Source organism: Chlorocebus sabaeus, chromosome 3 (assembly GCF_047675955.1).
Source record: "Chlorocebus sabaeus isolate Y175 chromosome 3, mChlSab1.0.hap1, whole genome shotgun sequence".
Classification (NCBI taxonomy): Eukaryota; Metazoa; Chordata; class Mammalia; order Primates; family Cercopithecidae; genus Chlorocebus; species Chlorocebus sabaeus.
The window spans coordinates 14550962-14565291 of NC_132906.1; the positions used below are offsets into that span (position 1 = coordinate 14550962).

Here is a 14330-nt window from a genome sequence, read left to right on the forward strand (position 1 = left end):
CTGAGCTGTCTAAAGAAATGACCCATTCTGCTGTCTCTGGCTGGAAAATCTCCTGAGTAATGCCTGTCTCTTAGGTGGGTTGCTTTAAAAAAGTTATAGGTGGATATTTCAGATGCTTACTGCTATGACAGAGACTCCAGCTGCTGTGCTATTCGGCTTGGGGCCTGTGTTGAAATGCTTCTTTATCTTTCCAGCTACTGACAGCTGATGTTCATTTTCTGGGAGGCCATCATCCTGGAGGAAAAGAAATAAAGAGAAGAGAAAATGAAAGAAAATGAGATAAATGAAAAATGAAGGTCAAATCTTCCAGTCGTAGGTAGCGATCTTAGAATTCATAAGATGTCAGAAATAAACCAACCAACGTCTACTCATGAAACACTGTTGTGGGAAGTACTGCTCCAAGGTCTCATTCATTTCCACATCTGCTCTAAAACTAATTTGCTTTGTGTCATCTGACCCTCAGAGATTTGTCTCTAAATTTCAAAAAAAAATTATTTCTGTTTTTGGTTTCTAGTAAAATCGATGCCAACCACGGCTCTAGGAACATGTCAAAGAGCAAGTTAATCTAGATGACCAGAAAAAAAATTCAATGTGAACATCTTCTTTTTAATACTTTTTTTTCCTCTTAACCTATTATTTAGACTCAAAGCCAAGGGTCTTGGCTGGCAAGCTGGGGCTTCTGCATGGCCCATAAATAAACTCAGGCTTGTTCCACAGCTACTCATTTGGCCATACTAAAATCCCAGGCAGCCTTCCAGGCAGAAAGATCTTCCTTAAAGTTTAAATCTTTCTTGCTGCCTTCAAATCATCTGTCATTATGACGTAGTTTATATTGGAGCTCACTTTAACCAAGGTCTCTATTCTCTGCTGGAGCCCTCTATGACTGAGGCTGGATACACGGTTCTCTGGTATTGAATACTGTTAGAATCGCAATAACCAGGGTCATAAGTATGTGCCACCACTTACTAGAGTTCATGATGAAAAGGCTGCAGGATCCTTCAAGGCAGAGACTGTGTTTCACTCACTATAGAATCCCCAGGTCTTAGCATAGTGCCTTGCACATAGTAGATGCTCAATTGTGGAATAAATGAATGAACAGATAATAGAACGTTTGCAACTCACTGCTAAAAAGAAACTCCTGGCAATCACTTCGATGCCATTCATTATTTTTCTTTTCTTCTTCCTCTCCATCATTGTGCAGATAATTTCTTGGTTCCACCCAGGAAAATAAGTCTGCTGCTTCTCAAGCATAATAATGTGCTGGCTCCTTTGCACGAGCTGGTCCCTCCACAAGGCATTTGCTTTTTCTTTCAGCATTTGGACATTCACTTATTCAATGGACATTAACTGCATGCCTAAATGGGCCAGGCACTCCAGTAGGTGGGGGAGAAACGATGGCAAGCAAAGACAGGCATGGACCCTCCTCTCCTAGACCCTCTGCTCCATTTCTTTTCTTCATAACTTGGGCCTGTTCCAAGGCACTTATCCCCGGGTTAAGCACAATCCATTCTATTGGCTTTTCTGGAAACCCCCAGTGCTTTTTTCATTATATCAACTTGCACTCTTTCTATTTTTTGGTGTTACAAACAAGGTGAAATTCCAGTAGAGTGGGGATGCTACTTGGGGAGGGAACAGAAGCAGGGCCACATGAAGTGCCGACTTTGTCAAGGGCTATGTTAGGAATAGCAGAATGTGGGAGGAAGATGTGATCTCTGTCCACCAGAATCTTGCAGGCTAATTAGGAGACAAAATACGCACAGACTATGTAAAATCGTGAAACAGGCCAACAAGATAAAAAGGAGCTGTTACAAGGCAGCATGACTGGATGGCTCAGCTAGACGCACCCAAGAAGTTCAGAGGAGAAAGGGCATATTTTCTGTTGTGAACAGGCACAGCCGACTTCATGAGGGATAATGGGACTTGTCCTGGCCCTTAATGATGGAGAGTGTGTTGACAGGCAGAGAGGAGGGACAGTGATATTTGGTATGTAGTGTGTGCAAGGGGGAAGCTACAAAGTCATGTCTGCCAAACAAGAAGTCAAACAGTTTGTCTCTAGTTAAGAGTTTATGTACCATGGTAATGGCAGAGAAAGCTGAAAAAACAGGAGAAGATTGGCCATAAATGAGTACCCAAAAGATTCCAGAATTGAAGTCTTCATCTCCATTAGGAATACAGCTTTTTAATAAGAGGACTGTAAGTTTAAGAAATGTGAAGGACTACCTTCCCTTTACTGAGGTATTTTTATAGTACATTATCCAGCTCTTGGTTCACTCTATAAGTGAAAGAGAAGTCAGATGATAATTACAAGGAATTAGGATTATGCATCCAGAGTTCTAAACACAAGGGTGAATTCAATGGTGTATATATAAAATGTTTTTATTAAAATGGTGAATGAGGCCGAATGCGGTGGCTCATACCTGTAATCCCAGCACTTTGGGAGGCCGAGGCAGGTGGATCACCTGAGGTTGGGAGTTCGAGACCAGCCTGACCAACATGGAGAAACCCCATCTCTACTAAAAATACAAAATTAGCTGGGCATGGTGGCACATGCCTGTAATCCCAGCTACTCAAGAGGCTGAGGCAGGAGAATCGCTTGAGCCTGGAGGTGGAGGTTGTGGTGAGCCAAGATCACTCCATTGCACTCCAGCCTGGGCAACAAAAGCGAAACTCCGTCTCAAAACAAAAACAAGCAAGCAAACAAACAAACAACTAGTGAATGAAACCACCCCTGGAATTTAAGTTGGACAATAGCGTTTGGAACCTAAGTTAGAATTTTTGAGAGTTTTTCAACATTTGACAAGGGATAAAATGATACTGAAAGTCTTCTGAATATTAGTATCATGCCTTGGCAGAGTGTTGGGTTCTGCCAGAATGAAAGGGGCCACCCTGGGTGCCCTACTGGCCTCACCCCCCAAGATTACACATGTACTTCTTACCATCTCTTTGTAGAGTTTCAGGCTACCTTGGGCAAAGCGAACAAATGAGCTTCGATGATGAGATAGTTTGAAAAACATGATTGTGGAGAAGGTTGAGGAAAGGTTTTTCTTTTTAGGATGAAAGCAACTTGAGCCTATTTGTGGTCTTAGGATAAGAAGCTAGTGAAAAGGGAGAGTTGAAAGATAGGAGAAAGAGCAGGGTAGGCACAGAGGGTAGAAGTGAAGTGGTTTGCCTGGGGGAGGTATAGGTTTACTTCTTTCTCTGGGGCAAAGATGAAACAAAGAGAGAATGAGCAGAGGTGCAGGGGAGGGAAATGGTAAGAGTATGGCAGGGCGAGGAAGATGAAACAAGCATTAACTGCTATTAATATGTATGATCGCTTTCCTCCTCAAACTTCCGTCTATTTATTAGTCCCATTTTGAAGATCGGCAAAATGAGGCTCAGCAAGGTGAAATCATTTTCTCAACATCACACAGCTAGAAAGTGGTTGAGTCAGCATCAAACCGAGCCTGAAACTCTGTTCTTTTTCCCAACACGAGGTTGCATGAATTGAGGATGCTCACTAGCATGGCATCAGCTACAAAAGGGCTGCTTAACTGCTCAATGGAAATACTCAGTGAATCATCTTTTCCATGATGAAAGTGGCACAGTGGTGAGGGGGAAGGAGAATTGAATCGGGGCCGAAAAAACCAGAGAATATTTGGACACGACTTAATGGACCCTGGGAAACATCTGGTGGTCAATAAAAGAGATGCTGAACATTTCAGGGACCCAGTGGAACAGTTAGAAATTCTCTGTCAAGTGGAGACTGGGTGTCCACTAATCTGGGATGTGTCAACGTGACCTATTAGAGCCAGGACTCTAGGATCCTATGTGCAGCAAGCAGCGCCACAAGGCCTGGCTGACACTGGGCAGAATAAAGTTGCACGGAGCCAACAGGGTTGCCCTATGACTGGCACAGGCTGTGTTTACCAGCCTGGGTGCAAATATGGGGAAAGATAGCTGGGTCTTCATAAGAGCAGCCCCTACTTAACTTACTGAGAAAGATTCAGCTGTTGCTGAATAACCCCACCTTCTTTTCACTCCCCACCCTTGGCATCATTTCAGAAACTTGCCTTCACCTGGCTTTCCCCGCACTGCCAGTTCTTGAGCTAGGACTTTGCTATCCAGCCTCCTCACAATGGATTTCCTTATCATTTCCCAGCCCTGTCCTGGTCCTAATCTCCTGTCAAGGTTCCTAGCAACTCTTTCAGATACTGAGGCCTGGAGGTGAAGGCCTCCAGCTTTAAATTCCAGTGAAGGTTTGAGCTTCCCTTGGGTTATTAGTTCACATTGAAGCAATGCAAGTAGCGAAACAACTCTCACGAGTTGTCAGAGTCTTTTGACTTCATAAATCTTAAAACGTTCCAGAATTTTTTTCCAATGAAATAAGGTGTCTCAGCTGGAGTAGGTAAAACATATACATGTACATACACAAACCCATGACAATGAAAAAGTCTGCAGTGTTTTTATATAAATTTTGAAGGTTTTCAGCATAATTGGATAAAAATACTTAAACAATTGGCTTTGCAGGGACCTAATCTGTACCTGCGCCATACAGATGGATGACGGAGATTTAGCTAACTTATTGTCATGCATCAATAAAATAAATAGGGATGTTAAAAACATACATTTATATATATACATCTTTATCACCATTATTCAGAATAGATTGCGTGCCAAAAATGTGCTATGCATTTTCTAAACGTGACAAATCTGGCAGTATTTTACAAACAGTTGTAGTATTATTACCATACGTTCTGGTTTGGTGGTAGTTTCTGAAGTTTGACACAGGCTGGTTGTGGTTTGAGGTTAGTAGTTTTTGATTTAGAAATTCCCATCCTCCACTTGGCAGAGCATCGCAACTGACAGGAACAAAATGAGTTTGCAAAATGGAAAATGAACTCTCACCACTGTCCATAGGAGACCTGGCCTCCTGGTCTCCGTTTCTCTAGGGGTTACTGGGGAAGAGCTGTGGGGAGGCGTGTAGGGGAAAGGATGTTAAGTCACTCTGTAGTGTGAATTCCTCACTTTCCTCTGGGAAACCATTTCAGGCGTCACGCTTTAGAAAATTCTCATCCCCTTGTGGATTTTTGGTTTTGAATCATGGATCTGGTTTGCAGTGTATTCATTGCCAGACTCTATTATTAATAATATCTGTAAACTCAGGAGAAGCATGGCAGTCTTGAGCAGTTTACTGCTAGAATATTCCCACTTAGTTTTAAACAATTCCAAGGTCATTAAAGGACTCTTCAATAGCAGTTCCGCTTCACCTCCCAGTGTGCTTGACTCCTGTTAACCATCTCCACCTGCACGACACCCCCAGTCCCCTTGACTCTCTTCCACATGGCCCTAGGATTCTCTGTCTACAATTCACACTGCACTTTGGGAGAAAATGTAAAGCAAGTTAAGATTTATCTTAGAGCAAGGACAGGATAAAATGCCCATATAGAAACTGAAATTCCATGTCATCATTTAAAATGTATGAATATAAATAAGTGGTTTTATATATTATTACAGTGTCATTGGGTTTCACTTAATTTCTAACAAATTCTACCAGCACAATAAGATGAATGTTTACATTTTTGTGTGTGTGAGCAGGGCTGATTTTTATTAGTCAACACAGAATATCTTGGGAGATTATCCAGACTTCTATTTTTTCTTCTTTCTCTTGTTCCTTTTTTCTTTTTGGATATCTTGACCTAGCAGAATCTTTTCAAAAGAGTATGTAGGTGGGATATAGTAGGTAAATTAAAATGTAAAGGCCAGGAAGGTGACAGAAAGTCTCCAATTGGTTAAATAACTATACTTGATTTATTTAAACCAGTCTGTTCTGCTAGTACAAAAGTTCTTGAACTTGGTCTCATGTTATAATCACCTGTGAGCTTTTAAAAGTCCTGATGCCAGGGAGCCAGGGCAAACTAATTAAATCAGAATGTCTGGGGGCAAAACCCAGGCATCAGATCTGTGTTAGAGGCTCCAGTGGGCTTCAGGCAAGACTCCTTTGAGTCTCAGTTTTTTTGTTTGTTTTTTTTTCTTGAGACGGAGTTTCGCTCTTGTTGCCCAGGCTAGAGCGCAATGGCACGATCTTGGCTCACCGCAACCTCCGCTTCCCAGCTTCAAGCGATTCTCCTGCCTCAGACTCCCGAGTAGGTGGGGTTACAGGCATGAGCCACCACACCCGGCTAATTTTGTATTTCTAGTAGAGACGGGGTTTCTCCATGTTGGTGAGGCTGGTCTTGAACTCCTGACCTCAGGTGATCTGCTTGCCTCGGCCTCCCAAAGTGCTGGGATTACAGGTGTGAGCCACCATGCCCAACCCTCAGTTTTTTAAATCGGTAAAATTGGCAGAATAATTTGATGTAAAACACAGATTCATAAAATTATAGCATCCTAGAGTATCAGAAGAATAACTCTGGTATAAGGTAGATGAACATTTTGAAAATAAAAATAGAATGACAGCAATATATTTAAAATATCACAATGATGATAATTTGATCCTATTTATATATAAGAATTTTTTTCTGGAAATGTCAATTCTGTTTATGAACTTATCATGAACCTACATTTTCTATCAATAAAGCATCATTTGTGGGGAAAGTGACTCAACTCTCTTTCCAATTCCTGGAAAGGTCAAGACATATTATTGCCTATTTTATTCTTATATTATAATAAATGTGCCTAAATCATATTGTTCTCCACTAGATGGGTAATAGGGTAAAGAAACGTAGCTGGGATAATTTCTGTTGGCATTTTGTAACTACATTAAACAAAGTAGCTGTGATGCTGGATAAAGTATCAGAGCTGGTGATACACATATTATCTATCTGGATCTGTGACACACAAACAGTATCATGTTTGGGGGCGACAGTCTTTCTTCCTTAATCAAGCTTCTCATTCACCAACATTAATGACAATTTGCATTTCATCAGCACATAGCAATGGATGAAACAGTTGTCATCTGGCTCAGACTCAAATTCACCAAATATTTGCTAAGTACCTACAAGGTGCTAGGACTTAAGATTGCCCTCTCAGACTCTTCAACTATATGATCCTTTTCCCATCCTTACAGCAAGTGGGAAGGAGAATCCTATTTTCTCTATTTCATAGATAGGAAAACAGGTTCGAAGAAGAGAAAAGCCTTGCTCAAGGTTACACAGGCGAGTGAGCTGATGCTCCCTCCGCGAGTCTACATTCCTCTTCCAGACACATGGCTGCTTACTGACGATGACTTTGTTCATGTGTCTCATTAGAACCATCCACAGAGAGGCCTTGCTCATGACTCTTTCAACAACAGAGCAAAGGGCAAGAATACGGTGGAGCATGGCGGGATTCGGACCCAGGACGTGTGAAAAATAAAGGTGAGCTTAGAGGAAACTCTAAGCTTCCTTAGAGGAGTGAGGCTAAAACAGGTGACTTTTGCCAACTAGGTTTTCCTTTCTGCTTCCCTATGCTCTACTTTTGTATAAGGTTGCCCTTTCTTTTTCTTTCTTTTCTTTTTTCTTTTTGTTTCTTTGTTTTTGTTTTTTGAGACAGAGTCTCCCTCCGTCACCCAGGGTGGAGTGCAGTGGCTCGAACTTGGCTCACAGCAACCTCTGCCCCTAGGTTCGAGGGATCCTCATTCCTCAGCCTCCCCAGTAGCTGGGATTACAGGCACCCACCACCATGCTGGGCTGGCTTTTTTTGTTTGTTTTTTGTTTTTTGTTTTTTAGTAGAGATGTGGTTTTACTATGTTGGCCAGGCTGGTCTCAAACTCCTGGCCTCAAATGATCCACCTGCCACGGCCTCCCAGAGTGCTGGTGTTACAGGCATGAACCACTGCACCCAGCCAAGACTGCCTTTTCAATTCCAAGTATGCCAAGTAAAAAGGTCATGGAATAAGCAACAGAGAAAATTAGAACTAATGAGAGCAGAGGAAGAGCTTTTTGACAACATCCTTAGGGTTCACATAATTATTAGTACTTTTCTCCCCGCTTCTCTCCTTTGTGGTAATCACATATAATTTGATTGCCAAATACTAAATGTCTTACTAAACAGATATTCTTTGAAATCTCTAATTAATTTATTTCATTTGCTTGGTCATTCATTTGTTGTACTTGGAGATGTCAACAAATACTAAACATTCATTGTGAAAGCTTCCTTTTAACAATTGATTATTTTCAGATGAAGAAAAAATCTGTTTTCTGATTTAGTTACTTCACAAAGATAATTTCAAAAGTTAAGCACTCACTTAATCAAGACTTTAAAAAGCTTTTATTAAAACCAATTTTTTTTTTTAGGATGGTCTGTTTTAATTACAGAAAGGGTATTTTTTTTTTAGTTTTTGATCTCGTAGATGATTACTTAAATTATCTCCTTGCTTTTAGAAAATGCCTTTAGGAAATCCAGAGGAAAAACTGAAATGGACAGCAAAAGTCTAAGATCCAGAGGGAGCCATGGAACCTAATTATCAGCAAAGTGGGATCATGTGTAAAAATGTGCACAAAACCAGGTAGAGGAGGCGGAAAGTTACTGCTGAGACATGTATATATAGCCATAATGAGTAACCTATTTTTTCACTGGTAACAGCCAGAAGGCTTCTTCATTTTGTTTCTTTACCACAGTTGAGTTGGGATATTATTAACATAGGGCCATTTGGTATGGAATCGGGAAGATTCATGCTGTTCCCAACAGCATTTCAGACCCCTCATGTATATAAACAAATTTGCTCACACTTACAAAGTTATCTTCTAGCAAACATGCACATTCTGCTGGAACTGACTGTCAGATATCTTCTTCCCAGTCTTCTCCAGGACTGAGCTCTGGCACCTCTTTCTCTGGGCTCTGGGAAGTCTCCCCACAGAGCAGACTGGGGTAGCCATTCTCACTACCCTGGAACTGTCTGGTTATATCAGACGTTATTCCTAGAGGGCAGGGCTGGCACACAATGTCTCTCTAATAAAAATGCATTTATAAATCTCTACAAATTATTTTTTTAAAAATTACTCAGTTGTGGTGGCGCACACCTGGGGTCCCAGCTACTTGGGAGGCTGAGGCTGGAGGATTGCCTGAGCCCAGGAGGTCAAGGCTGCCGTGAGCCATGATTGTGCCACTGCATTCCAGCCTGGGTGACAGAGTGAGACCCTGTCTCAAAAAAAAAGCAAAATTTAAATGATTATTTGTCATCTATGAATATCTTTCCTCTATGGCTCTTCGGGAGCCTTTTAAGGCCACATGTCAAATTCAGATTGTCTAGTTTCTTCTGTGTGGTTACCCTGTCTCAGCTTCTCCAGAGCTAATACGCAATTTGACAATTTACGGATGGTAGGCTTTTATTTTTTTTTCTTTGAAATTTAAGGAAAAAATTTATTGAAGATCTGAAAAACAATCCCTAAAAGATTGACTTTTCCAGAAAACTAGCTACACAATGCATTGCGTCTGTCATGTTAAAATGTGCTTTAGACACAAATACAAAAACCTTGAAACAAGCCACCATTCTTCAACAATTTGAGCGAAGATAAAATGCCTAAGTAACAACAAGGATGACTCGCAAAGGATGGGCTCTTCAAGCATCATAAGAAAAAGTAGCACAAATAGATGAGTGTGTTCAGTTATATATACTGAATTGAACCATTGGCACTAGGAATCAGAGCATTTTGTCATACAGCATTAACACGTGGATCAATCAGAACCAACTACTGCCACTCAGAGAGCCTACAGCTGGCTTGTGCCTCTTCCTCCCCGCACAGCTAAGAAAAAGGTACCACGACTGGGTAAGTGAGTTTGGAAAGGTTGCTGACTTGTAAAGGTTGCAATCATTACAATGATGACAATGTCCATATTATACCTACCTGTTTACAATATTACCACATTTTCATGTATAACAAAGGGTGGGGTAGATGTAATGAGGTGCATGGGACTTTAAAACACCTGGGCTGAAAGTGAGGATATCTGGCTGCAAATTCTGGCTCAACTGCAAGTTTGGCTACTTTGAGAAAATCACCCTGCATAGCCTTAGTCTCCTCATCTGTAAAATGGGTACAATAATCCCCATCCGGCTTATCTTGTAGGCTTATGATGAGGCTCAAGTAAGATGCTTCCTAATCTTTTCAGCTTCATAGAAAAGGATAATTTTTGCTTAGCACCCTGGGATGAATGCAGATGTTGCTGAGGCTGGAAGTGACCACTGCTGGATACTGGCTGGACAGCCCCACTGTCCCTAGGGCTGTGGGGATTACTATTTTTGCATGTCTGTACATCAGTTAGAAAATTCTGCCATATGAGAAGCCTTAAAATAAACCTCAGTGCATAGCTCTACATGCTCATTTTCAGATCTATTCTCCTGTTATTTGTATATAACCTCCCACTGGAGTGTGAAGAATCACATTCAGACATGTAGAATGCTGGAACCTAGACCTATGGCCATCAAGTGGCAGGACATGAATGAGATCCCAATTTTGTCACCCCCTATGTAGTCACCTGACACGCTGGCTGTGCTTTCAATCATGCCTTGACCTCAAGCTTTTTTTGTTTTGGAAAACAAAACAAAACAAATCACTCGACTACTCACCAAGGTGACAATTCAGAGAAATGGAACATTTTGTTGCCTTCAATGTACAGCCAGATGATTCAGTGCAGTAGGGAGGCTGGTAAAATTTATATCAATGAGCTGACAATTTTATGATTGTCCACCTCTATGACCATGTCCATATATATATTCAAGCCTATATCTGTCTTCTATTCTGGCCATTAGACCTAATGATGGAGCTTCCCCATTTGTCAATGGGGATTACCATAGAAACTAGATTACAAAGTTATAATGTTGTTGAGAAGAACACAATCAGTACAAACACAATACAGTAAAGGTATATAAGATGCTTAAAATACTTCTGGCAGACTCTAGAAGTTAAGCATTCTATCAGTATTAACTATGAGTATTATAATAATAATAATAATAATTATTATTATTATTATTATTTGAGATGGAGTCTTGCTCTGTCACCCAGGCTTGAGTGCAATGGTGCAATCTCTGCTCACTGCAGCCTCCGCCTCCTGGGTTCAAGTGATTCTACTGCCTCAGCCTCCCGAGTAGCTGGGATTACAGGCACATGACACCATGCCTAGCTATTTTTTGTTGTTGTTTTTTGTTTTTAATAGAGACGGGGTTTAGCCATGTTGGCCAGGCTGGTCTCAAACTCCTAACCTCAAGTGATCTGCCCACCTTGGGCTCCCAAAGTACTGGGATTACAGGTGTGAGTCACTGTGCCCAGCCTATTATTACTATTTTTTGAGATGGCGTCTCGCTCTTTTGTCCAGGTTGGAGTACAGTGGCACAATCTCAGCTCACTGCAGCCTCCGCCTCCTGGGTTCAAGTTATTCTCATGCCTCAGGCTCCTGAGTAGCTGGGATTACAGGTGCGCACCGCCACACCCAGTTAATTTTTGTATTTTCAGTAGAGACGGGGTTTCACCATGTTGACCAGACCGGTCTCAAACTCCTAGCTTCAAGCGATCTGCCCGCCTCAGCCTCCCAAAGTGTTGGGATGACAGGCGTGAGCCACTGCGCCCAGTCAACTATGAGTATTATTAATCAAAACTAATTTTACCCATCCGTTGTAGAGAAATACAAAGTTAAAAAATAATGACTCTGCTCTGGAGAATTCCTTCATAGTTAATGAAATATCATTAGACCCTTGCACTCAAAGAAGAGCCACAGAGGCAGCATCGGGGAGATTTTAGAAATGCAGAGCCTCCAATCTACTGTGTGAGAATCCGCATTTTAACAGGATCTCCCGGCGATCTGTGAGCACATTCAAGTTTGAGAAGTGCTGTATCGGAGTAGCCCAAGGTGTATGCAGAAATCCTTAGGTCACTTGTACTTTTGGTAGGAATCAATCATGCAAAAAGCAGGACTGACTCAGAAAGTCTGTTATGTCTTCCTGATGATTATTCAGCTCTAATCTGGACCTCAGAAAGCAGGTTGTGGGGTAGAAGATTGAGGCCACTGGCACCTCACTAGTTAGAAGAAGGCAGTCTCATCAGAATAAAACGTAATGGATACATCAGATGCCCTAATGGAACAAGTCTAAGATCCTGTAACTGTCCTGGCACATATGAGGGGGTGGAACAAAATGAAACACAACACTTTTTTTTTTTTTTTAGATGTCATTCAGGTTGGCGTGCAGTGGCATGATCTTGGCTTACTACAACCTCTGGTTCCCAGGCTCAAGCAATCGTCCCACCTCAGCCTCCTAAGTAGCTGGGACCACAGACTTGCGCCACCATGCCCAGCTAATTTTTCATACTTTTTGGTAAAGATCGGGTTCTGCCATGTTGCCCAGGCTCTCCTCGAACTCCTGAGCTCAGGCGATCCACCCACCTCAGCCTCCCAAAGGCTGAAAATGACAGGCTTGAGTCACTGCGCCTGGCCCACAACACTTTCAAAAGGAGGCAAGAGCATTAGAAAATCTGCCACAGATTTTTAAAAGGAATGTGAGGAGAGAACACAGGAAACAGTGCAAGTCACTTACATTAACCCAGGGATGCTCAAGGACCTGAACAGCAGAAAATCGCTGATCTACGTCGACCAACAGCATCATGGTAATGAGCTCCTGTGAAGGGGAACACTAGAGTCCATTTATCTGAAGTTAAGGTGAAACGCTGGATGTGTGCAAATGCAAGAGTTCTCTTTTAGTTTCGAAAAGCATTTGTAAAAGCTCTAAATCTTCAATACATCAACTCCACTTACCTGTGGCTACTGATCACCTTCAAAAGTTACAAATGGTAAGCAGTTGGAATTATAAAGACATAGCTTGTGGTTGAATAAAAATTAATATCAAAATCAATTTCATAAAAATGTTTGTAGAAAAGAAACAAATCATACAAGTTAAGGAATTAATATTCCTTTCTTTGTCTAGCATTTCGCACGTTAAAGACAAATTTATTAATTAGTTTAATATAGAAGTCACATTTAAAAAAACACTTGACTTAAAATTTCACTTTAGCAGCTGAAAGGAAAAATGAAACTTTCCCCCTAATTTCAAGACAGCATACTTAGGTTTGAAAGAAAGGAATGAGGAAAGACATAGAATTGCCAACAGCTAGGTGGCAAGATAGACTTGATCCTTTAGTAGCTAAAGAACTCTAAAGAAATAAGTTAAAATTGCTTCAACAATTTCCAGACAAATCAATACAAACAAAAACGGAACTATTAAGAGTTAAACAATTTTATCATCCTGAAATTAACGGAACTTCCTTATGAGCTCAAATGGACTTGGACCAGGAATGCTCTACTTGGGTCTTAACGATGAGTATGCTATGCAAGTGTCCACTTTGGATTAGAAGTTCCCGTGTCACAAAATGGTTAGATATGCGTTATCCAGTTCCTTACATACACAGGCTTTATAGTACCACTCGGGAAGCGGGTGATTTCATTTCATTGAAGGAGAGAATTCACTCAGCCTTCTTCATTCACTTTCTAACTGAGACCAGAACTCGTGAAAGCATCTGCTGTGTGTAATGCCCTTTGCAGGTGCTATAGAGGTATAGCAGATGGTCCTATTTGTCAGTAACTATGAGCCCTCAGGTCATGCAGTGATGGCATGGGGAGCTGGACAGGTTCCTGAAGAGCTCCCAGTCCTGCAGCTGTATCGCCCCATCTCCTTTAGCCTGTGCTTTTCTCTGACACTCCCTTTCTGGCAGGTTCCTGGACAGTGGAAGAAAAGGAGAGACTTGCACCCAATATGCATCATTTTCTACACAAAGCGGTCGGGTCTGAGGAGTTGGCTTTTAAAGGGAACTCACACTCAGGACATGACAAAAGCAAAGGCATACACATTGAGCAATCAAAAGATAGTTATTTCTCAAGATAATTATTGAGAACATTTTTCTCAAATTTTCAAACATTTAAGTCAGCACTTGGAGACATAATACAAATTTTAAAAAGAGCAATTAAAAGGTTTTCCTTTTTCTCCTCAAGGTCTACAGACATCTCAATGTAAGATTTTTATAGCCTTCTTAGAGGTTGATTTATTATAAATATTATTTAATGTGGTAAAATATACATAAAATTTACTACTTTAACCATTTTTAAGTGCACAGTTCACTGACATTCGGTACATTCATATTGTTGTGCAACCATCACCTTCATCTGTGTTAAGGATTGATCTTTTAGTTTCATGGGATAAAAACCATGAATCTTGTGTTTTTCTCCCCCTCTGCCTGTAAATCCTGGCTATTATTCAAGGTTCAACTTAAATCATAGCTTCCCCATAAAGTCCTTCTTGATGATTTCAACCTACATTGAGGTTGAGTTTTCTTCCCTCTGATTGATTAACTGATGGATTCATTCATTTATTCAATATATATTGAGCACTA

General features: G+C 41.1%; 1 protein-coding gene across 6 annotated transcripts in view; it reads right to left on the minus strand.

Moving 5' to 3' along the window:
- Positions 1–14330, minus strand: part of DCLK1 (doublecortin like kinase 1) — a 351515-nt gene that overhangs the window by 24694 nt on the left and 312491 nt on the right. For all 6 annotated transcript variants that reach the window (XM_037986817.2, XM_007960118.3, XM_007960117.3 and 3 more), the window contains 2 exons: positions 12485–12565; positions 121–234 (listed from right to left, as the gene is read on the minus strand). In XM_037986817.2, the coding sequence (XP_037842745.1) occupies positions 121–234; positions 12485–12565 (195 nt within the window). The remainder of the gene's footprint in view (positions 1–120; positions 235–12484; positions 12566–14330) is intronic.